Genomic DNA, 23,356 nt, shown 5'->3' with positions numbered 1-23,356 from the left:
GCGGGGCATCAAGCTAACGTCATAAGGTATGCGTAGTTCGCAGGCCGAGCTATCGTCCCTGCAGACCTCCTCCCACCCCACACACACAGCAATGCTTCTGAAAGATGAAGTGGCGAGGATTGGCTCCCAGGCCGTCAAGATCGCGGCCTTGTGCTCTGATCCCACAGGAGCGACAGCGAGCTCCTACTGAAGTCACGGATGTTTAGCGCAGGTCGATGCTACAACCAAGTTCCTGGATGCGGTGTGATAGCCCTAACGACAGACCAGCCAACATAACATGTCCAGGTCTATTGCTTTGTTGAGATCCCCGCCGCTACCAACATCGTGGTCATGTACAAATATTCAGTATTATAGTGTGTATTTAACAAGTGTATCGGAGTTTATAGGTTGTTTAAGCTAACCCTGATAGTTATCTAGCACGCCTTTCACGTCTGGAAACTTACCCCCACCCCCTCAAAAGAGAATTACCTCAATTCAACGGACCTTTCTGTTCGTCGACCCAATTCCATTCGATTTGGCCCCTGCATTTGGAATATCGACCACGCTTTGGTCTGGTCTTACCTTGAATTTGGTGCCTCTCCATGTGACCGTCGTGCCCAATAACACAGCCCTGGTCCAAATAGGCAGTGCCAAAATTTCACGTCCAATCCACGCGAGAATCCAGGCGCCAAAAGGCCGCTTCATGAGCTCGTTGCCTTGGGCAAAATCTGGCGAGTCTGCATCCTTCTCGATGCTGCGACAGGAGTGGAGAAAATGGTACACCACATAGTCCAGCGTCGCCCAGACGGCGATTGCAGCCAGCCAGATGGACCACAGGGCAGTCCAGGTATGCGGGATGGGCCAGTCGGCGGGGTTGGGACACCACGGCGTGGTGGTTAGAGCGTGGGCGAACGCCATGCAGCAAACCATAGACTCGACGCCAGGCTCGACCAAGGTTGCCAGCAGAACCGTCCACTTGCGCACGCGAAGCCACCTTACCCGGCGGGCAATATACGACCCGACCGAGTTGTTCATCATGGGCTGCAAGGCCAGATCGCCAAATACTAGACCGTGGTTGCCGTGGCCTGGCACCTGCGAACGCCACAGTAAATCTCCAATCAGATGGTCCTCGCAGATGTATGCCGAGAAGTAGTCTATCCCGCGTGGGCGAGTCGCCGTTTCTTTAGGTAGTATAGGATTGTGTGCAGGGTCAGTGAGGCGGTCGAGATGAGATTTGCGAAACATGTTGCTCTTTCCGCAGATGCAGGGTGCGACGCCGACGGTGTTGATGGCGCTGTAGAATTTGCCGTGTGTAGTTGCCATGAACATCTCATCAAGGCGGCCGCCGCCGGTCCGCAGGACTCCGGAGTCTTGAGGCGGAGTGACGTCCACAGACAGTGGGAGCTGGTGAACGAATTTGTAGGGCCTGGAGCCGGCAGGGAAGCCACATAGCTTGTCAACCATCCGGCCAGCCGTGCCTTTAGACACCCATATATTGCAGTCAATGATCCATATTATGTCGCCTTTGGCTTCACGGTAGGCATGACTGATGTTGCGGATCTTGGGGTTGGGGCCAAGGTTACGTGTGTCGCCAGTGGTGCCGTAGAGCAACGGATCCTCGGTTTCGACAAAGAGACGGACGTCATGTGTGGCGCTGTATTCGACCACGACTTTCTTTAGGACAGGGTAGGCTGGGTCTTCTTTGGACGAAATGCAGAGGTGCACGCTCAGCTTGTCTCTTGGGTACGATTGCTGGAGGGTCGAGATCAGGCATTCGTACAGCCGCGGCTCAAGACCTTTGACTGGGCGGATCACGGTTACGTGCGGTACATCCTCAGATGTGAGTGAAGGCGATACTGGTGGCGGCGGAGGGCGCGAATATGAGCGGAAGCTGGTGGAGGGGTGCAGATTGTTAGAAGGAGCGGCTCTAAAGGCCGTGGTGGGATTGCATGTAACGTTAGGGCGAAATACGCCCCCGATGCTGTCTTACAGTTGATATAAACCAATGGCCTGTACGCAAAAAACAATAAGCGACCAGATAGCTCCGGCATAAGCCAGCCCGTCCATGAGCAACGGCATCTGTTGAATGTGGTGTCGTCGCAAAGCGCAACGGTCGCAAATGTGTGCACGAGGATGGTGGGCGTAATGAGGAAGCGGGCGAGCGAGCGGGTGCGACGAAGGCTCACAAAGTGCGGTGAGACAGATGAATCTGTTGCTTTATTGAAGAAGCAGAGGCTTGATTCGAGGTTTGGCAGAAGGTTTTGGCTTCATTACTCTCTCAACTACCACCTCTCTGCTGATCTCTAGTTGAGGAAAAGCCCCTGAAGTAAAGACCCATGACTGTGAAATTCGATAGGTCTAGCTGGTGGATCCCATCTATCCGTTCCTTCAGTCGCGTGGAATCTAAATGATTTTTTTTTTCGGGCTACGCGAAGTGACGATTTCCCTTCGTCCCTAAGGGTACTCTGTGGTAAAATCAGCCAACCCTGTGCTAAAGCTACGCGAGCCTGACACCGCCTGCCACTGTCTTTAGGAACTCAATTCTCCAATCATAACAATCTAAATGACATGCACCGACAGCTAGCCCCACCATGAAGCTCGTTAAACCAATGATATGCAGTCAATACAACGTCCAATTGCCAAGTGCTAACCCGTCTTGCCGTGCCGAGGACCCCCCCCAACGAGGGTGGGGCCTGGCAGAAAAAAAACTTCGCCTACAAAATCTTGAATCTGGGTTCAGAACACGCCTAATTCCATCGATCTCTCCGTCTCTTGATCACAACCAATACTAAAGACGTATCCTCAGTCTTCAATACTGTCCGCTTTAGCTGGCTGATGCATACTTTGCCGTCTTGAATGGCCGCTTCAAATCAGCCTCTGCCGGTATCGCAGAGGGAGCTTCCCTCACACCGGTAAGTCGCCATCGTTGGCCTTCAATTTGCACTGCCAGCTTGGCAGCCACGTATTTCTAGAGTACCCTACCCACAGTGCAAGTGCACCGATCGCGGTGATGACTTTATCATTGGTGCTGAGAGACCTACTTAGTAGCTCTCAATGAGTGCCTCTTATTATAGACTACAACGGTATCTGAGCGATCGCATTTTGCCATACGGGGCGCATACCAAGTGGTATGCTGTCATGGTTCACTCTCCCATCCTCCTAGGTACTGGTACACATCTTGCTTTGGGTGCTCGCAGGCGCCCCCAAAGCATACCATCTTGGCCAAAGTTGTTTGACTTACAGTTTCCTGTCTACAACAGTGCCGACATGCTAAAAGTCGAAAATGGCTGAGAAAAATTCCAGAACCAGCTCAGACTCACCTAGCACGAGAGCAGCTGCTTCCAAGAAGCCCTCGGCACCCAGGATTCCGGTCCACCAGATCTATGCCCTACCAGCTCCCATCCGGACTTTTCCCTTGCCAAGCTTTTACCCGAGCAACCCGCTGTCTCTCGCGCATCTCATCTACATATGGTTGAAGCAGACGGTCTTCGCCAGGCCACCAAATGAACCCTCAAAGTTGTACCAGGGCGAGTGGTCGCCAGAGACCAGGTCCGTCAAAATTTCGGATGTTGAAGCCATAAGAGCTCTGTGGGAGCAGGGCTTCTTTGGAAAAGGAAGTCTGAGCCGCAGCGAGCCAAACTGGCTGAAGCGAGAGATGAACCGCCGTGGCGTCGATAGCGTCAGTGTTGCAGAGCAAAACACCAACAAGAGGAGAGAGGAACGTCTTCGGGCCAAATGGGAACGAGCAAGGCTAGAGCAGGAGCTTATAGAACAGACTCGTCTTGAAGAAAGTCTAGCTGCTGCTGTCTTGCCTGCCTCTTATGTCCCGCAAGCCATTGTACCTCCAGTCGGTCCTCTTGAGCTTCTCAGACTGCCTAACTCAGCGTCGGATCTGGAGGTCCCACCTTCGATTCCCAGTTCTACCAGCGGACTGGCCACCGGCACAAGCGGGGTGTCCTGCGATGTGGCAACCTTGGCGGAACAGTCCCAGGTCAATGGTAGTGCCCATCCGTCCTCTCACAAGATTGAAGGTCTGCACCATCTGCTCAAGAAGCAGAAGAATGTTCGTTTCTCCGGTGGGGTCGCATCGACCACATTTGATCAAAATGAACCGCCTAGTCCCCGAGGTTCGCAATCACAACTCCTGGAAGATTATTTGAAACCATCACCAGTGCAGAAAGGCCAAGGTAATGACATCTCGCACCGCACGCCTCTTGACGAGACTCGAAACCTCGAGCACCTGCAGTTATCTGCACAGGAAGCATTTTATCTTTCATTTGCCATCGGCGCACTGGCAGTCGTAGACCCAAAAACACAGGCGATAATGTCAAACTTGGAGCTTCTGCACCTGTTTGCCGACCACTACTACTTCCCGCCACGATTGCCAAGCCATGCATCCTCTGGTCTACGCACCGATGACCCATTTCTTGTTCATTACGTTGTGTATCATCACTTTCGATCACTTGGCTGGGTTCCTCGCGAGGGTGTTAAGTTTGGAGTCGACTTGCTCCTTTACCGGCGCGGACCCGTATTTGATCATGCTGAATTTGGCCTCGTGGTGCTTCCATCTTATTCACACCCCGACTGGAATCTTGAGGAGCGCAAACACCCACAGCAACATCTATCTTGGTTCTGGTTACATGGTATCCAACGGGTTCTTTCCCACGTGCTCAAAAGTCTGGTTCTTGTCTACGTTGACATCCCACCGCCCTCAACCGTCGACTTGGTGTCAGACCCAAACAAGGGCATTGTTGGCTTGCTGGAGCGGTACAAGGTCAGGGAAGTGATGGTAAGGCGTTGGTCTTCCAACCGCAATCGGTAGCCGATATTGCGGCGATCATTTGATTAGATGCTTCTTTCCTGAAGCAGCGATAGACCCCGATGCAAAAAAAAGCTGCACACAATTCACACCGAGTTAGTAATCAAAGTTTAGGCAATGTTTGAATGTGAAAGAGTTAATGAACCCATATCGCCCATGCACCGAGCATCTGACACGAGACACTACGCGCGTGACTTTTGGCGAAGTGGGCGTGTCTAGTGAAACTCGCCGCGCACTGAAATATGCACTAAGCGCCGGTCTCATGATCGGCCGGTCTACCAATGGACGGTAGTCGGCCAGTATGTCCAGGCTCGCACCAGAACTTCGAGGTTCCAAGCTCCACAAAGGCTGCATTTTTAGGTTGTGTCATGATTATATAGTCTCACTGATTATACCGTCGTGCTTTTCTGGTCGCGAACGACATTTCGCACACCAGATCCAGATTGTCGAAGAGAGAACCGCCTGGTATCGAGAGACCAAGTTCGACAACGCCCTTGCCCAGCAAAGCATAGTACAACACATAAAGGATGAGATCATGCGCTTGTTCCAACCGCCTTATGGCAGCCGCCTTCCTTATCGGAGTCATGCCACTCATCGCCCATGTCGGAGCTGCACCTACAGAGGTGCCCCAGCAGCGGGGCTGCCAGACCAAACCTTTCGCATTCTTTCTAGCGGGTGATTCGACAACAGCTATACAGAGTCCGAACGGTGGCGGTTGGGGCACGGGGTTTCTGTCCTATCTCAACGACACGGCGGGAGCGTGGGGTGTCAACCATGGCATCAACGGCGCAACGACGGCATCTTTTGTCGACGCAGGGGAGTGGGCACGTGTGATTTCGTCGGTCCAACAACACAGCGCAAACAGCAGCTGCGTCGTGACGATACAGTTTGGGCACAACGACCAACTCCCATCCCGCGGGGTCTCGAGAGAACAGTTTCAGTCAAACTTGGAGAAGTTTGCCATTGACGTCCAGGCCGCGGGCGGGCTACCAGTGATACTCAGCCCGCTGTCAAGAAGGGACTTCTGGGACAACGGAACGCTTGTTGATTCTCTTGGGGTTGAACGGAGCTTAGCCATGACGGCGGCGGGCAATTCAGGTGCCAGATTTGTTGATCTGAACCAGGCCAGCGCGAGTTATGTTCAGGCCCTCGGAGCGGAGGCCAGTAACAAGTATAACAGCAGCCCTCGTGACACGACGCATCTCGACAAGTGGGGTAGTGTGGTATTCGGAAGGATGGTTGCAGACTTGCTGCTTGGGCATGATGCAAGATTGGACAGTGAAGATGGAGATGTTGGGATGATGGTACAGAACCCCGAGTTGACACTTCTCCAGCAGGGTGGTTCGGACGAGCTCGAGCCTAGGGCAGAATGCCTTAAGGGGTGGATTGTAGAGGACAAGGAGCTTAGTCGCAAGATATGGAGGGGGGATGCTGCCTAACGGATGTGATTGAGCCGTGGGAAGTCAGATAAGTCTTTGATATCGCTATACCTGGCCTTAATCCCACGCCAAAGTTTCTTCTCTGACAACCGTTGAAGTACTGTACCAGAACAAGACAAGGTTCTTGCATCATTTTACACCATAGACCGATGAACCCGCCGTATTTTGTTTGTCCCATATCGATATGGCCCCTTCAGCTACTGAGCTAATGTGCTTGCTGCATAAAGTTCATCTGGTTACTTCCGCTTAGTCCCGTCCCAATTCTTCACATCCACACCCTCGGGCGGATGAACCTCGACCTGACGGTTGGCAACATCCGACCAGTCCATGCTCAGCTCTGTCCCGTTGCTTTCAGTGTAGCTCTTCATCATGGCACGCTTAGCCTCGGGTGTCGCGCCCTTGTACAGCTTCTCGAAGAAATGATTCACGTCCTGTGGCTCCTCATCGTCATCGCCGAGCTTCTCCCAGTCCTTGGGTCCGCTCTTAGAACTTGTTGGATACGGCGGTGGCTTGTTCTGAAGGACCCAGTCCGGTATCGGCTTGGGCTTTGGCGGCTCGTCTTCCACGTCGGGTTCAGACAGTACCGATTCCTTCGGTTGGGATACCGATGCAAGGTCGGAAGAGTCCGTCATGGAACCCCACGTTTTCCATTTCTCACCAGGTTGCGCCTTGACCAGTGTTAGCTCAACCTTGACAGACCCGACGAACTGCTTAATGGTGTGAGGCTCAATTTCATGAGCTAAGCTGAGCATCACCGGTGGATCACCCTCATTGGGCATGTTATGTAGCACAATAGTCCTTGAGTCGGCTTCGGCGCGAAAAGTTTTTTTGTCGACTCCTTTGCAAAAGATGCTTAGGGTGACGTTGGCAGAGCTTTGGAAAAAGTCAAACCGAAGCTGCTGAGGTTTCACAGCGGTGGCGGTGGTATCTAGTGCTGCGGGCCCTTGACGTCCACCGGCTGCCTTTTCTGAACCGTCCTTGCTTCCGTCCAGACTGTACTCCCCATCCACCAATGCGGGCGGGCTTGGCGTCCTGGTCACAGTCAACTTCCTCTCGGTCGCATCGGATGCCAACCTCGCCAGGTTAGACAAACACACCTGCCGCATAGAATGTGCCCTAACCCATTTTCTACTCTTGGTCAGATCAGCCTGGTTCACATTGCCCTTTTCCGGGGAGACAGGCTTTTCATTCTCGGCTTGCTCCAATGTGCAATTGTAGAAGCCATCGCCGTCGACCTTGGCCAATACCAGATCCTCCTCGCGGGCTGAAGCCCCGCTGCCCAACCTGACTGCCCACAACAGGCAGGCGTCAGCGTCGGCATATCTCCCCAGCCGAAAGAGCGCCACACCGCGCCGATACTGGGCCTCCAGCATCTGCTCGAGCCTCTGTGAATGCTGCCGCGCAGCGGCAATATTGTACGCATGCTCGGCGTCAACAATGGCGCGCTCAAACTGCGATGCTTTCGTGTATGCCTCGGCGCGGGCGAGAAGCCAGATCGGAGACATGGTGACGGCGATGGCCTTGGTCAGATGTGGGATCGCGTCGGCATAGTTGCCCTCCTTACAGAGGGCTATGCCCTTGTTGGCGTTGACGAACTCCATGATATTGGTCGAATCAGACGACTTGCAGCCGCAATCTGTACTCAGATGCCAAGCAGGGTTGCGCAAGCTGATTTTTGGTTTTTCAAAATCCGAGACAGTATCAAGTTGAGTAAGCTGGTCCCGTATGGATTATTCGTTTCTGTAGACAATAGATGTGCACCGTACCAAAAGTGTTTTGTCATGTACTAGCAACCAACAAACAATGCAACCAAAGCTGGAGATGGAAGCTTTCAGAGCTTGCTCGAAGGAACGCAACTGCATAGAAGCGGGGAACTAGGGAGCTCCTCCACTCACATTAGCCAATATGCAAGGGAGGGATCACCCCACCTACCTTCCTTTTGTCAATTCGCATCACCTTGTCTTGGGATGAAGAGGAGCACTTGCCGATAATTTTATGTCTTATGCTCCTGCCTACTATCTTAGCTAACCTATCTACTTCATCGTAAGGTAGTAAATGAAGGAGGCACCTAGATTTAGGTAGGTGTCGGTAGTAGGTATGTTACATTGGCACTGAATGAAAGCAATCTACTAGACTTGACTACTTAGGTAACCTCACCTAGGTACCTGTAGGTAGGTAGTTATCGGGCAACCATGTACCCCATGTCCAAGATTGAAAATTTCTTCTGTCAATGTACTGTAGTGACTACACAGAATTAACCAAGTCACTTCATTAAAAATATCTCTATTCGAAAGCTTCACCAGTCTTTCAGACAACTGTCTCGTTCGGGTATCTTTTGGCAAACATGCCCAGAGCCTTCAAGGTGAAAGTAAACTTGTAGTTTGGATACGAAATCATGCAGCTCTTGTTGAATACGCCCTCTATGGCCTCCTGAAGCCACTCACCGTTGGGCTGCTGACGTTGCATGATGAGCTTCACGCCTTTGCGGATGGGTTCGATATGTGGGTAGTCAGCCTTCATTAGACCAATGATGGCCCATGCAGTCTGCACTACCAGTGACCCCATGGGATGCTCATTATACTCGGCTTCCTCGCAAGCCTGTGATTTCCATCCAAGTCAGTACGCATTGGCTTTGTCTTGTGGACCGCCGTCGTATTCATGAGTCACTATAGATGTGGTATAATGACTTACTCTGTAGCTTTCAGACCAGCCGCCGTCCTCACGCTGCTTGGACACCAGAAAGTCGCAGCCCTTCCTTGAGCTCTCGCTGTCCCGATAGGTCTCACCAATGCTAGCCAGACTCTCCAAAGCAAACATGCCAGCATAGGTGAAGCATATGCCCCAGCTGCCATACCAACTACCATCCGGCCTCTGATCTGTCTTGATCCAGTTCACGGCCTTGTGAATGAAAGTTTTCACCTCGGAAGCCCTGTAGTCTGGCCAGTGCTTGTGAAAGAGCGACAGGGCTGTGACACAGGCGGTGGTGCACTCGGGATATAGATACTCCACCATGATGCGCCCAAAGACCTCGGCGGCATTCAGCATCTCCAACTTTTCACTACCACGTGGCGGTTCGTACGAGGCACATCCTCCATTCTCCGTCTGGTAGGTAAGCAGCGTGTCAATTGCGTCGAAGATTCTCCTGTCACTGATGAGTTGTGGGTAGCCCGGAGTCTTCTGCAGTATAATGACGGATTTCAGTGCCTCGGAAATGCAGTCGCTGACGGCATAGCCTTGGTCCTTGTTACTGAAACCCCACGCGCCTTTGCAAGGATGCCTATAGGATTCATCCTGCCACTTGCTGTTCTCACGGATCTGCTGATCGTCGAGGAACTCGAGAGCTTTGAGCAGCATTGGTTTCCAGCGGCGATCTTCTGTCAGACCGGCATCCATCACAGCCTGGATGGCAAAAGCCGTGTCCCAACATTGAACCCCGTTGGTGCCATTGACCATCAAGCCTTCTTTGTTCACCCAGAGGAACTCCTGCGACCGCTCACGGTGTCTCTTGACGGCGTAGGAGTCCGGTCCATCCTTAATGTAGCAAACAACCATGTTCATGGCGCCATTCACGGGCGCTAGGTCGGCGTAATCCGTATTCTCGTCTTCCATGTCGACCAGTTTGCTGACCCAATCTTCTGCCCTTTTCTTCAGGAAGTCGGGGCGCAAAAACGGGTTCCAAACGTTGACAATGGCCCAGTTTGCAGCGGTAAGTAGCCACGTCTTGGGATGATAGTTGTCTCGTGGGGCAATGCTGTCTCTGTTTGCTGCCCAGTTGATCTTCTCATATGGCTCAGCGAACAGCTCCTGTCTTAGCTCTTTCACAAGATCCGTCGTCTCACCCTGCCATCTTTTCGAGTATATGTATGACATTGGTAGGAACACCATGCGCATATGGATCCACCAGCGCCACGGAGCAAACGGAACCCAGTCGGGCAGGAGCCATAACTCTGGAGGCACCGGGTTCACCAGGTCCCAAGGCACGACACCCATCACAGCGAGCCAGAATTTTGCCCAGTGCGGCGCCTGAGTCGTGCCGCCGAGCTTGTGAAGGGTTGTGCGAGCCTTGACCATGGCAGGATGGTCTGCATCCACGCCAACGATCCTCAATGTGGTGTAGTTCAAAGCTGTGCCAAACACAGTACTCTCGCCCTCGATATGAAGACCCCACCCACCGTCCTCTGCATTCGCACGCGCGAAAAGATAGTTCTTGATCTCGGTAGCAACAGGCCATGGAATCGGCGTCTTGGTCACGTACCAGCTGATGACCAAACCTGGCATGAGGAACATGGGCCCTCCATATTCGCAGCCCCAATTGCCAGGCGGTAGCTGCAGCTTTTCAAAAAAATCGAGACCGTTGACGACCGCATCGAGAGGTTTCTTGGGTTCGGGAAGTGTGGGTAGGTCCTATTAGGCACATGGTATCTATTAGTGATTGGACTCGTCGTGCAACGGCCGCCACAACGGAAGGGATGCTCACCATAGGCAGGCCAAGGTACCACTTGTCAGCGTAGCTCTGTGGCCACTCTTTGACAGCCTCGTCATCCTCGAGATAATGCCAGGTGTGTCGACCCTCGTCATCTAACATGCGCCAGCGGGCTGTGTCCGTCTTTTCAGCGAGCTTGGGGCGCTTCCAGCCTGAATCTTTAGCATTAGTGGCGGCTGAACGCTTCATAGAACCACGCTTGACACCATTGCTGTCCGTGCTGTGGATAGCCACGCCTGTGGCTTTGGCCTCACCCATAATGAATGAATGGAACACAGGTAGCTGCAGCGCTGTTTGGTGAGGGCTCGAACTATGAATATTGGGGTTCCCCAAGCTTCGTACGAATGCTGAAAGACCCGGTCTGCACCGAGAATGACATGAGCCACCTATCAGTGATAGTTGGCGGCGCTTCTATCTCTTATCCGCGATTCCGCGCTGTTGAATGATCTACAGCAACGGATGGGCGGGTATTAAAATTGAGATTGGACTCGGACCATCGACCCGCCCAACAAGGACCCTTGCTCACAAAAGGGGTCCACCCCACCAGGCCCCGCGAATCCAGAAGAGTCTTTCCTTCCCCAAAGAGATGAAAAACACCGGTTTGTTTGGTAATTTATTTGCCATCCAACCGTACTCGGACTTGTAACTGCCCTTTGCGAAACCAAAAAAAAAAAAAAAAAAAACCGGCAGTGGCTGAGTATGACCAAACATGTTAACGAATCAATCCTTGGTCAAACTGCCTCGAAATGGTTGCTTATTTCCCGTTCCCCGCAAGCATGTAAGCACGATCGGTACATGTATTGGGTTTGGGTCCTTTGATGCCGGACGGTTTTCACATATCCATGTTCACTTTGAATACTCGAGTCAAAACCGAACACGATCGATTCTCATTACACTTCCTGACTTGGCATCGGAAATGATGCTCAGGCACTCGGAGCGTGTCCGCAGGCCTTCGAGGCGTCTGCTGTTATCCTCTGTTCCTATGGAATCCCAAGTTCAAGCGAGGAGTCAAAATGCTCGAGCTAGTGACGGTCGTCAAGAACTTACCGGGAAATATCAAGGTTCTGGTCATCCAGACGCCCAGGAGAGAAGCCCGAGCGCTGGGTGGTTTGTGGAACACAGCAATAACTGTGTACAGCAACAGGCTATCTCCCATGCTGCCAGCCCGCCACCTTCGAATGCAGACAGCCAGCCTGTGACTGTGATTTCACGGATTGAAGCCATCTTCGAGTCGATTGCAGCCGATATACAACAGCGCAGGGAATTGTCTATCCCGTATTGTCGTGTCAGAGGTACTCGTGACAGCAATAGCCAGCTAAGATTTCCAGGACGCAGTGTTTCTGAGGCAAGGTCGTTTGGTAAGATTCCTTTGCTCAACCCTCGGAGACATAGTACGTTTCTGCGGGTTGTATTTAAATTGTCCTGTTTCCGTAGCCCGGGTGCTATGCGTCCTCGAGATTTCGCATCAGGCTCTTATAACCGGCAATCTTGTGACGAAAAGGTGTGTCATTAACATCAGACGTAAAACAACAAGGTACGCCTAGGGATGAGTTCAGGCACTAATTGCTCACCAGGAACATATTTTACCAAGCCAGAGATCTATTCCGCGAGCAGGCCGTTGTTGATAGGCTGGTAGATGACGTTGCTTTCACACTCGGAGTCGGGCGACATTCATTGAACATTGTCGGTAATCCAGATCAATAGAAGCTACCTGGTGGCAATGGCTAACCCATCTTGAAGACCGCCGCTGGCAAGGGTCTAATCATAGGTCCAATTTCCTTCGTCCTCAACGGTGGCGCCAGGGTCTGTTGCGACAACGTGCGGACTGAGGTAATCACCCCCATGAAACTCTCTGGAATGGATTGAATCTGGAGTGGCCATTATGTTGATTGTAATGCCCCTCTAGGGAACAATTATTTGTTCAACAGAAATACTAGGCCGATTTGAGTTTCCGTCTGCACGTTGGGTCTTGATCATCGAAAAAGAAGTGAGCCGAATACATTTGCAGAAACCTTGGTGCCTACAACACTGACATTCAATGCAAGGCAACTTTTAGGACTCTTGCGTCCTCCCAGTTCTACCGGAACTCACGTGCCGGACCTGGTGTTATGGTTACGGCAAGTTACCGTCCCAGAACTTCAGCTGGCAATGGCCTCATATGGAGAATGCTCTGGCTAACCATACCCTTTTGGTTATCATAGGGAAAAGGGTATCCGGACCTCAGTACGAGAAACTTGGTGTACTGTCTTCGGGAAGCACGCCCGCGGATCCCAATCTACAGCCTTGTGGATTATGATCCTGACGGGATCAGAATACTGTGCACGTATAAATACAGCAGCTCTGCTTTAGAGCATGAGAGACAATCGGCTGTGAGCAACATCCAATGGATAGGGATTCGCTTGTCAGATATCAAGGAGCACCATCTTAGACCATGCAACAGCGTCTTGCAAGATGCTGGCTCCCCCGTCAACACTGAAAGTACGTGCCATCACAGAACAATTCGCCTTCAATGAGGAAGATTTTCCAAGTCAAAGAAGCTGTGGCCTTCCGCACGAGGGTATATAATGCTGAGACTAGTAGCCTCTTGCTAACTTAAGTGCCTTGTCCGCCATGCAGTACACTCAGGATTGGACGTAGGACATGTTCGGAATCGACCGGACTTTGCCATGTCGCGACAGAACGCTTTCGAAGCAAACACTTCCCAGCTGACAACCAGGGATCGTAAACTTGCACATGAGTTGGTCTCAAAGCTATCTGGATCATTAGAAACGAGGGGAGAACATGACAAATATTTGCGCGAGCTTCGAGTCATGCTCATGCTCAATGTCAAGGCCGAGATACAAGCTGTTGACAACCTCGGGGATATCACCGAGTGGCTAGACAAAAAGCTTTGCTCCCAGTTGACGAATGCATAGCCAGAACGGGATTTGCTACAGGTCAAATGCATATTTCTACAAGCGAGAGTAAGACTAGTCTAGAATTAGATAATGTAATCTCATGGCAGATCCCAAAGCAAACTCTGGGTTAGTCCAAGCCTGTATCAAACTCTTCAAGCAATTGCGGCCGAATGAAGTAATGGAGCTCGTGTTCACGGTTCACGACAAATCGTTATGAAGACGTTGATTATCGGAGGAACTCACCAGTAATATACAGCTTCAACTGTGTGCCTTGAAAACTATATAAATAGTCACTGTCGCTTGAGAATATATACAAAGATAGGTTGTTCAATCTCCGTCTCCGCATACAGGTAGAGGTAGAAACTGGAGTGTACAGTATATTCGATATTGAACACTGTGGGTTTGTTTAGCTTACCGACCAGAAATTTTTGCCCAAACACGCAATGACAGTGGTGGGCGAACTGAGGAAGTTGGCAAAATGTAAAGAACCCCTCCAACAGAAAGAGAAAAAAAAAAAAGGAAAACAAGGGAGAAAAAAACCAAGACGAGAAACAGAAAATTAAAACAACAAAACCTAAGACAAAGAGAGGAAGCAGATTTCAAAAGCGCGTATCCTCTCAAGATTACCGCTTCCTTTTTTGTCCAGAAATCACAAAACTCTTTCTTGCTAAAGATGGCTCCTAAACTGAGCGAAGACGAGATTGACGACCTCGTCTACTTGGCACGAGCTGGTGAGGCAACTGAGCTTACGGAGCTTCTCTCGACGCTTGCAACCCGGGAAGGTGTCAGCGATGCCGAGATACTTTTGCAGGCCAGGGATGAGGGAAAGTCGACGTGTATGCATATGGCGACAGGGAATGGGCACTTAGGTAGGTGCTTTTTAATTCCGCTCATATTCTTGTTCTTATTTTCCTTCTTCATTTTCCTCTCCTCCCCCCTCTTTCTCATTCCCTCTGCCATTGTTCAGCACTTTTATAGATTTTCTGAGTCTCGATTGACGGGACCCAAGAACTGCATCTCCCCGTTCCACCCAGGATATCTGTATAGACGCATGCTAACAAGGACTGCGATATTACAAAACAACCAAAAATGAAGAAATCGTCAAGTACCTTATCGGCTTGTTCGCGAAACGCCCCGCCACGGAGAGGCAGGAATACCTGGACGCAGCCAATGAGTATGGCAACACGGGTCTGCATTGGGCATCGCTGGGCGGACACCTGGAGGTTGTCAAGGTGCTGGTGGACGCGGGTGCAAGCCCGGCATTGGCCAACGACAAGAACTACGTGCCACTGGACCTAGCAAGCTTCAACGACCACGTGAAAGTGGTTGACTATTTTCTGGAGCAGGCCAAGAAACTCGAGACGGAAGACGGGGAGACGGGGCTAGGGGGTGCGGTGGAGGGGATGGGTGTCGGAGGCGCTAGTGGGAAGGACGGAGAGGATGAAGGAGAAGAGGAGTTTGTCGTGATGAAGGCCGGGGATGTCGGACAGTCTTGAAGAGAACGAGAATGATGGACGCCGGAACGGTGATTCCATGACATCCTCGGTAGCTATAGAAGGGCAGGGAGGATGTGTGGTCACGTGTGTGCTTGCCTGTCTGGGTAAACAAACCTGGCAATAAGAAAAAAAGAAAGATAAAAAAGAAAAAGAAAAATATTTATCATGTCAAGGACTGATTCTGGCTCTTCCTTTGAGGAATTACACAGGAAAGCAATAGACCTCTTGCGAAACTAGGACACTGTCCAGCGAGTCACTTGGCCCAAACCCCAAATCGGCTCTCCGCTGATACAGCCAGTCACCAGGTCTCTAATGAAGATAGCACTTAGTATGCACAAAACCAAATGAATGGTTGAAAATAAACTAAATGACAGCGGGCAAAACACCAACCTACCCACCCATCTTTTCTGCAAATCAGAATGTACTACAATTAGTCGGAACGGGGTTGCAAGAATGTACGAATCGTTCGTGTCAGGATAGTAAAAAACGATTGGCTCCGTACCTACCTCAGACACTGAAAACTGTAGTAATGATGCATGCACCACCTGGCCGGGACAATTGTGGTCGTGCAGGTAAGCTATTGCCCGATATTTTGATGCCGTAACCGTGGCATAGACGCCTTGGTATGGCATGGCGTCAAGGGCTCGCTCGATTTATCCCTTCTAATTGGCCAATCTCTTTGTATTTTGAAGTCGAGGCCCAGGGAAATCCGAGTAGAGGATTGGTAACAGTAGTTGATGTCTCTCGACTCGAGTATGCCCCCACGCCTGCGACATTGGGTGTGCTGCATGAGCGTGGGGGATTTTGAGCGTGGGGAGGTGGGGGTTCTTGACAAAGTACCTAGGTACGTACGTACATACTTACTTACCTAGGCATGTATCTTGGGTAAGGTAGGTGAGGTTCCCAGACAACTATGACGCGGGCGAAGAAGACAACGTAATCTGCGTATATTGCATGCCTGGGCAGCTTCGAGCGCTCCAGATATTCCAGAAGGGCATACGGATATGAAAGTCTACTTACTGCCTACCTGGGTAGTTAAAATTTTGAATTTGATCTTTGTAGAACCTGCACCTTTTTGCAGTCCCTTCACGACATTCATCCCTAGTCTCCACCAGGTACTACGGCCATCCATGCATTTGCTGGGTTTTGCTGGGGCCGAGGATGAGATGAGGGTCACACCCCCGCCTTTTTTTTACCCTTTCACTATCACAACAACCTGAGCAGCCTACAACGTATCTACATACCTACCTTGCATCTACTCATTGCATTGCCCCCATGCCATGGATCCCCATTTTCACGCACCACGCGCGCGCGCGCCCCTGGCCCCAAAGCCAAGCGCCCCCCTCATCCCCGGCCAAGCAAGTTCCGATGGCGGCCGGTAACGCTCGCTCTCGCTGGAATCAGCCGTTATTATTATTATCATCATTTCTTCATTGTTTCCAGTCTAGGATCAGCAGAATCTATTTCTCAATAGCAACAGCATCATTTTGTGACTGTTGTTCGGGTTACAATCACTGTTGTTTCTAGGTCGGACTTTTCATCCTCAGCCCAGTCTGGGTCCACGGCTTTTTCTTGGCGCTCAAACAGGGCAAAGTGAGATGGGAAGAGAGCATGCAAGAGACGGCAGTGAACAAGAGTCGAGATAGAACGCCTGAACAGAGCAACTGGGAGATGCCCTTCAGCTGCCCTTGCCCTCGTTTTACAGTGAAAAAGCCACCAAACAAGACCTGGTTCTGGGGCACATTTAAACCGACCAAGGTGGGTAAAGGTAGCTAAGGCAGGCACCGAAATGTCTACACGTGCCGAACCCCCACCGACAAGACAAGAAACCCAGACGACGGAACCTGCGTCGAATTCATCAACAGGGCATAGAGCGGCGCGGCGCCCGTCAGAGTCGCCAACCTATTCACCGGCATCAGCAACGGCATCGGCATCCGCCTCAGGGTCGACCGCACCCGCACCTACACGCCGTGCAAGCCGAAGGGGCGCGCCGCGTCGGTTCCGGTGCGATGTCGAGGGCTGCGGCAAACTATACACGCGCGCAGAGCACCTTCAGCGCCACCAGCTAAACCATAATCCGCGCGAGATATTTGAATGCAACGAGGACGGATGCTCTCACTGCTTTGTGCGCGCCGACCTGTTGGCCCGCCACAAAAACAGACACCACTCCTACTCATACGTGCCCAGAAACCGCGGCACAGCCCGGAGCTCATCTTGTTCTTCCAACGCAGTCCCACGGCCAGAGTCAGATGGACAAGCTCGTGCCGGTGCTTCGGTGCAATCAATCGTTTCAACCACCACCACCACCACCAACGTCACCACCGCAGCTGGCGTCGACGATGGGGGCCCCCCTGGAGTCTTGCATAATGCACAGCCTTCGCCGCGGGTCCCGCACGATGCTGTCCTGATGACGCCAGAGTCGAGTGTTGGCCAACTTTCAGGTGCCGGCGGTACCATTCACGCACCACCAGGCTGGTCACCGACCATGGTAGATACCATCAACACCGCAGCCACTGCCAGCACCAGGGACACCAGCAATAACAACAACAACAACAACAACAACAACAGCAACGGCAACGGCACCAGCAACCCCCATGGCCTACTGCCGCGCAAGGCCATGTTTTATGGCCACGTACAAGGCCTAGCCGAGCAAACGGCGCCGCCTGTCATGCCATGGGGGTTCCCGCCCGAAGACACACTGATCCGTGATAATTTCGCAACTTGGTTGTTTGACACGCAGGGCCACTACAACGACATCAACGTCGCAAATGTTCCATTTCTCGAGGGTGGCCTGGAGTCACCTTTCAACACAAACATCCCCTACGATTACGAATCTCTTACAAGCAGGTCCCAACTAGAGACGCCTCCACGGCAGACAGATGCCGAAGAGCTGCTATCCGACTACCGTCGACAGGAAATACTCCGCTGGTTCAAGGCTTTCCGCGTCAAATACCCAAAGCTAGAGCCCCTGGTCTCCAACTTGGTGTCGACGGGAAACAACCCGGACCACCCGCCGGCGCTCAACCTCGAGATGATGCGCGACTGCCTGCGCGAGTACTGGGAACACGTCTCTTCACGACTGCCCATCATTCACGAGCCTACATTCTTTTGCAACCGCTGCTCGATGCTCCTGCTGCTCGTCATGATTGCCCTTGGTGCCGCTTCGCTGCGCAACCGGGACGCAAGCGGTGCTCTGGTCGATTATGGCGGCTTTGCAGATGTTATCATCTGGGGCTTGCGCTGGGAGATTGTCACGGCCGAGGAGGCCACCCCGCCCGTCAGCCTGGCCGTTGCTCAGGCGCTTCTTCTGCTTGAGTTCCACGAGAAGATGTACAGCTCCCGCCGCCTGCACGAACGCGCCCACATCTATCACTCTTCGACACTCACCCTTCTCAGGCGCGGAAGCCCGCTAATCGGGCGATCAGGGAGCGAGACCCCCCCAGAACAGCACCAGTACGGTAGCGGGGCCACCTCCAACAGCAACAACCAACCCATGGACTCTCAAACATGGTGGACGAAGTGGGCCGAGACAGAATCTATGCACCGAGTTGTCTACGCCGCCTTCATGATGGACGTAGTGCATGCCGCAATGTTCGGGCACGCGGCCGACATGGCACCACACGAGATCCGACTCCCGCTTCCGTGCGACGACCAGCTCTGGACGGCGGCGAGCGCCGAGTCCATGCGCGAAAAGGACGCAAACCTACGCATGTACGGGCTTCGGCCCATCTCTTTCCTCGACGGGCTCAAGCGCGCCGTCCACGCCAACGAGGTCCAGACACACAGCTTCGGCAGGATGGTCATCATGTGCGGCCTGCTCAGCGTTGGCTGGCACCTGAGCCGAAGAGAGCCACACCTCAAGTGGCTTGACCTTACACCGCCGGGCAGCAGCGAGACAAGGGATGGGTGGCGAAAGACACTGCTGAGTGCGTTTGACGAGTGGAAGAGGAGTTTTGACTGCGCTCAGGGAGGCGGTGCCGTGAGCCTGGGCGGCATCCCCGGCTCCGTGGCGGGAGCTGGAAAGGCAACCGACGCCAATAACGGGCCCATCCAGAGTGCAGCGGTACTATATCGCCTCGCTCACATCAGCCTGCACGTCGACATTGTCGACTGCCAAGTGTATGCCGGGGCGAAGCAACTGCTAGGCAGGAAGGTGTCAACGCGGGACTATGTGAACGTCGTTGCACGTATGAAGGCTTGGGCGGGCCTCCCGGCCACCAGGCACGCGGTCCTGCACGCCTTCAAGCTGCTGTACCAGGTCCTAGTTGACCAGAGGCAGCCTTTGGTCGCGGGGAGCGAGCTGCTGTCGGCTTCGTCGTCATCAGCGTATGGCGGCGGCGGCGTCAGTAATCAAACCAACAGGCTGCCGCCAATCAAGATTTCAACTTACAGCTGCCGCAGTGAAGATGACCCACACAGACCTTGGATCATGTATTATGCCACCCTGAGCATCTGGGCGTTTGTGAGGGCGTTACAGAGCCGGGGTGGTGGTAGTGCCAGTGCTGAACATATGACAACAACAGCAGCTGCTGCACTACAAGCACAGCTACAGCCACATACGGGACTGTTGGGGCCTGGTGCATTTAATCCCGTGGCGAACTACAACAGTGTGGTGGCCTACCTTTCCGGGGTCGCGAGGCTGACTGAACTGAAAGAAGACACTGCAATGGGGCTTGGCGAGGGCCTCGGCGATCTGCTGGACTGCGTGTCTGCGATCCTGGGTGAGGCGCACTCGGAGCTACTAAGGGAAGCGAGGCTGAGGTTGAGTGCCTGCAAGGGTATGCCGGCCTGACAGTTGTTTAGCTTAGCTGGGTGAGAAAGAAACTGGAAAGGGAAAGAGTCGAGACGACACCAATAGATCTAGCGGAACCCATCCACTGTGTCGTCTCCCAGGAAAGGCGCGGCATGCTGAGCATAGCGGGGAAACTATTCAAGCCACTCTTCTGGTTGAGGAAGGAAGGCTAGGGATATCGCTGTCACATGATAGTCCTCAGTCAATGTTGGACGGGGTGACGTAATCTTAATAGCTACGGAGCAGACTCGGCTTGACGAGAATTGCAAGAGATTTAATGAATAATGAAGGATGAATGCAGGATAATATAAATAAACGCCAAAAAGAGCCACTGTGGGAGTATACCTTCTTGTCATTGGCAGGGAGCCGTTCTCGACCCAGTATTTGAGTAATTAAAAATGCTGACATGCTTGGTCATTCTACTGAGATTAATTGCCCTCCAAACTGCAAAATGAGAGCTATAATCATATCGGCGTGCATGGACATCAGGTTGAGGAGATCGCGAGCTTTGATATTTTGGTACGCAGCAGTCTTTGACGATCTCCAGGGTATCGAAAATGACATGTGATTGTCTCATTCTCAGACAAGAAGGATGTCAAATGATAGGTCAGGCACCTGCGTACAATGCATACACGGCATATATTACAGGAGTCAACCATGGTTCTGAACAGCCCATTTTGGAAGCTCCAAGGCGGTGTTTACACTGATATCGGATGTACAGCTTGCAGCTTTCTATGCTTTCACTGTTTCTATTAGTCCCCCGCTTTTACCAGATGTGGTCAGGCGTGGGTTCAATAATACACTGTGGTACGAGGACATCTTTGGCGTGCCATGTCGGTAGATGCGCCCAAAGATTGTGACAACATTGACTGATGCTATCGATACTAACGCCTGGCTTTGTGTCCCATAAAGTATACCTGCAGCTTTTGCTCGGATCAGATCAGCTCAATGTATGCTATCTGCTCCGATCGTTTGGCAGATCAAAACGAAACATTGTGCCATCGCCGTTTTGTATATAGACAAATATTCAGGTTAACCTTTTTTTTTTTTTTTTTTTTTTTTTTTTTTTTTTGTTGTTGTTGTTGTTGTTGTTCAAAATCAGCATTTTCGTTGGAGTTAGCCACCATATCCAGCCCCACAACCATGAGGCTCACATGCCCATATGTCCTTCTCCTTCTCCTCATCGGCAACACCATCTTTGCGCAGGCAGAACGCTTGCGAACTCCCTTGTCTTTCAACGACGTGGACCCACGCCTTACCGTCCGCACAACCACTGGAACTTTTACTGGCCTTCAAAACCCAGCACATGACAATGTGCGCGAGTTTCGCTCGATACCATATGCCCTGCCACCCCTCGGTGAGCGGCGCTGGTTGCCCCCATCCCCGCTCCCGGCATCACGCACCCGCCATAGCTATAGCCGGCGCTTCCCGCCGCCATGCCCGCAGTATGAGTCGCGGAACCCTACAGTATGGAACTCGAACATCACCGACTTCAACATCCGGCTCGGTGCCGGGCAGAACCACACGGCAGGCGCCAGCGCACAGAGTAGCTCGGAGGACTGTCTGCATCTTGCCGTCTGGACCCCGATGAATGTTACCGGCGACGATAGGATGGCGAGGGAAGAAAGAAAAGGACTACCTGTGGTGGTTTTTGTGCCAGGCGGTAGCTTCCAGGTCGGCGGCATCGACATCCCATACCAGAATCCGGCGCAATGGGTGTCACGCTCGCAGGCGCACGTCGGCGTCGTCATCCCTTACCGGCTCAACATCTTTGGCTTTCCCAACGCGGCCGGCCTGGAGGCTTCTGCATCAATCTCCTCATCGTCGCCACCATATTCGACAGGTGGCAGTAAGAACCTAGGTCTCCTGGATGTCCGCATGGGTCTCGAGTGGGTATACACCAACATCGGCGCATTCGGTGGAGATAGGGATAGAATCCTCCTCTGGGGCCAGAGCGCGGGCGGAGTCCTAGTTGACTCGCTCAACTACGCATACCACGACGATGTGCTGGCTTCGGCGCTCTTTCTGCAGAGCGGCGCGGCCGTTGCAAACGGGGCGCCCGAGGATATGAATGGAAGCAACTTTACATTTGTAGCGAAAGGATTGGGCTGTGATTTTCCGGCAGAGCCCCGGGCGGAGCTTGACTGTATGAGGCAGGTTCCTGCCACTTTGATCACCAAGTGAGTCTCGTCTTATTATAGCCTGCTATCCTCCCGCTTGTGCTAGTTCTGGCTGACACGGAGACGGATCAACGATAGCTTCATCGGCCGCTACCAGGACAATCGCACCGAGCCGTCGATTCTCTTCCGCCTGCGGCCAGACAACGTAACCATCTTTGACAACTACACAGAGCGCACGGAACAGGGCCTCGTATCCGAGGTCCCAGCCATAATCTCGCTCACGGCGAATGAGCAGTCGTCACTTATCAAATACCCGCGTGACGACGTAGCAGCCGGCCCGAACCAGACAGAAGTGGACCGACTGACGGTAGAGTTCGTCTGCCTGGCCAGCAACGCCACCGACGCCCGAGTAACAGCTGGCTTGGACACGTACCGTTATCAGTTTGCGGGCAACTACAGCAACCTCGCCGTGCTCCCCTGGATGGGGGCCTTTCACGGGATCGACGTTGCCTTTGCCATGGGTACGTACGGACGAGAGTTTGATCAAGAGAAGACTCGACCGGGTAGTGTGGAGGAGCAGAGGAGGGTCAGCGAGGTCCTCCAGGATCATCTGCTTGCTTTTGCAGAGGATCCGCACGGAGGGCTAATACGGTTGGGTTGGTGGCCGCAGACAAGGCGGGTGTGGGACGAGGAGGGTGCCATGATGTTGAGGTTTGGGAGTCAGGATTTGGGGCGAGTAGTAGCCAATGTTAGCACGAGAGAGATCGATGATGCGTGTTTGAGGGGCACCATTTATAATCACAAGCCGTAGGTGCATGGCATGTCTCGGTTGAAGGGATTTGTTTGTTAGATTGGTCATTTGATGCAAGGTATCATCCAAAGTATGTACGTAAACATGGGGTTGTAAGAACCAACCCAACACACCTTTGTGCAATTTTCAAAGTACTTTCTCCATACCGCGTGGGTACCTGGGTAGCTACCTTGGTAGGTACCTAATTATGTACGAAGTACCTCAGATTAATCGTGGGACAACCAAAGGAGAAATTATCGGATGAACAAAGAGGTCAAGTTTCAAAAATCCGGGACTTTGGGTGGGGTTTATCAAGCTTCCCCGCACGAAAGTGACGAAGCATCTTGGCAAGCTTGGTACGGACTATGTACCTCAACCCATTCGTACTGGCTGGCGGTGGTCGGAATGTGCCAGTCAAGCCTGTCAAACCTGCCATCCACTAGGGCAGCGAAGGTACCTAGGTACCCACTACCTGCATACCTACCTACCTACCTTGGGCACTGCCGTTTTCGGCGCTTTCTTCCTTCATTCTGTTGTACCT

The 23,356-nt window shown here is 52.5% G+C and overlaps 10 protein-coding genes across 10 annotated transcripts; 6 read left to right on the top strand and 4 right to left on the bottom strand.

Moving 5' to 3' along the window:
• Positions 1–325: 325 nt before the first annotated feature.
• On the bottom strand, positions 326–2,526 carry MGG_10668 (ceramide glucosyltransferase). Its single transcript, XM_003710058.1, has 2 exons — positions 1,970–2,526; positions 326–1,870 (listed from the first exon to the last, which is right to left on the bottom strand). Exons 1-2 carry the CDS (start codon positions 2,056–2,058, stop codon positions 475–477), a joined length of 1,485 nt encoding a protein of 494 aa, XP_003710106.1. The 5' UTR covers positions 2,059–2,526; the 3' UTR covers positions 326–474.
• A 176-nt stretch (positions 2,527–2,702) lies between these two features.
• On the top strand, positions 2,703–4,933 carry MGG_15480 (uncharacterized protein). Its single transcript, XM_003710057.1, has 2 exons — positions 2,703–2,891; positions 3,240–4,933. The coding sequence occupies exon 2, from the start codon at positions 3,263–3,265 to the stop codon at positions 4,799–4,801; it is 1,539 nt and encodes a 512-aa protein (XP_003710105.1). The 5' UTR covers positions 2,703–2,891; positions 3,240–3,262; the 3' UTR covers positions 4,802–4,933.
• Positions 3,524–8,032, bottom strand: MGG_11701 (uncharacterized protein). The gene has a single exon (XM_003710055.1). It carries the CDS (start codon positions 7,836–7,838, stop codon positions 6,474–6,476), a length of 1,365 nt encoding a protein of 454 aa, XP_003710103.1. The 5' UTR covers positions 7,839–8,032; the 3' UTR covers positions 3,524–6,473.
• MGG_15479 (uncharacterized protein) lies at positions 5,059–7,666 on the top strand. Its single transcript, XM_003710056.1, has one exon. The coding sequence runs from the start codon at positions 5,326–5,328 to the stop codon at positions 6,235–6,237; it is 912 nt and encodes a 303-aa protein (XP_003710104.1). The 5' UTR covers positions 5,059–5,325; the 3' UTR covers positions 6,238–7,666.
• A 186-nt stretch (positions 8,033–8,218) lies between the features above and the next one.
• MGG_11702 (lanosterol synthase) lies at positions 8,219–11,165 on the bottom strand. The gene is made up of 3 exons (XM_003710054.1): positions 10,715–11,165; positions 8,929–10,641; positions 8,219–8,835 (listed from the first exon to the last, which is right to left on the bottom strand). Exons 1-3 carry the CDS (start codon positions 10,976–10,978, stop codon positions 8,545–8,547), a joined length of 2,268 nt encoding a protein of 755 aa, XP_003710102.1. The 5' UTR covers positions 10,979–11,165; the 3' UTR covers positions 8,219–8,544.
• A 474-nt stretch (positions 11,166–11,639) lies between these two features.
• On the top strand, positions 11,640–13,635 carry MGG_10666 (meiosis-specific topoisomerase Spo11; the record flags this gene model as incomplete). Its single annotated transcript, XM_003710053.1, has 6 exons — positions 11,640–12,221; positions 12,461–12,550; positions 12,627–12,707; positions 12,766–12,837; positions 12,922–13,198; positions 13,337–13,635. The coding sequence occupies 6 exons, from the start codon at positions 11,640–11,642 to the stop codon at positions 13,633–13,635; spliced, it is 1,401 nt and encodes a 466-aa protein (XP_003710101.1).
• A 442-nt stretch (positions 13,636–14,077) lies between these two features.
• MGG_10665 (uncharacterized protein) lies at positions 14,078–15,502 on the top strand. The gene is made up of 2 exons (XM_003710052.1): positions 14,078–14,486; positions 14,713–15,502. The coding sequence occupies exons 1-2, from the start codon at positions 14,291–14,293 to the stop codon at positions 15,111–15,113; spliced, it is 597 nt and encodes a 198-aa protein (XP_003710100.1). The 5' UTR covers positions 14,078–14,290; the 3' UTR covers positions 15,114–15,502.
• Positions 15,503–15,686: 184 nt separating this feature from the next.
• Positions 15,687–16,245, bottom strand: MGG_16307 (uncharacterized protein; the record flags this gene model as incomplete). The annotated part of the gene is made up of 3 exons (XM_003710051.1): positions 15,687–15,880; positions 15,978–15,993; positions 16,134–16,245. The coding sequence occupies 3 exons, from the start codon at positions 16,243–16,245 to the stop codon at positions 15,691–15,693; spliced, it is 318 nt and encodes a 105-aa protein (XP_003710099.1). The 3' UTR covers positions 15,687–15,690.
• Positions 16,246–16,471: 226 nt separating this feature from the next.
• Positions 16,472–20,354, top strand: MGG_10664 (uncharacterized protein). Its single transcript, XM_003710050.1, has one exon. The coding sequence runs from the start codon at positions 16,903–16,905 to the stop codon at positions 19,903–19,905; it is 3,003 nt and encodes a 1,000-aa protein (XP_003710098.1). The 5' UTR covers positions 16,472–16,902; the 3' UTR covers positions 19,906–20,354.
• A 694-nt stretch (positions 20,355–21,048) lies between these two features.
• Positions 21,049–22,836, top strand: MGG_10663 (cAMP-regulated D2 protein; the record flags this gene model as incomplete). Its single annotated transcript, XM_003710049.1, has 2 exons — positions 21,049–22,085; positions 22,164–22,836. 2 exons carry the CDS (start codon positions 21,049–21,051, stop codon positions 22,834–22,836), a joined length of 1,710 nt encoding a protein of 569 aa, XP_003710097.1.
• Between the last annotated feature and the right edge of the window lie 520 nt (positions 22,837–23,356).

This window comes from Pyricularia oryzae, chromosome 1 (genome assembly GCF_000002495.2).
Source record: "Pyricularia oryzae 70-15 chromosome 1, whole genome shotgun sequence".
NCBI classification, from domain to species: domain Eukaryota; kingdom Fungi; phylum Ascomycota; class Sordariomycetes; order Magnaporthales; family Pyriculariaceae; genus Pyricularia; species Pyricularia oryzae.
The sequence above is the reverse complement of the archived record's forward strand: the minus strand, read 5'-3'. Positions and strand labels throughout refer to the sequence as shown.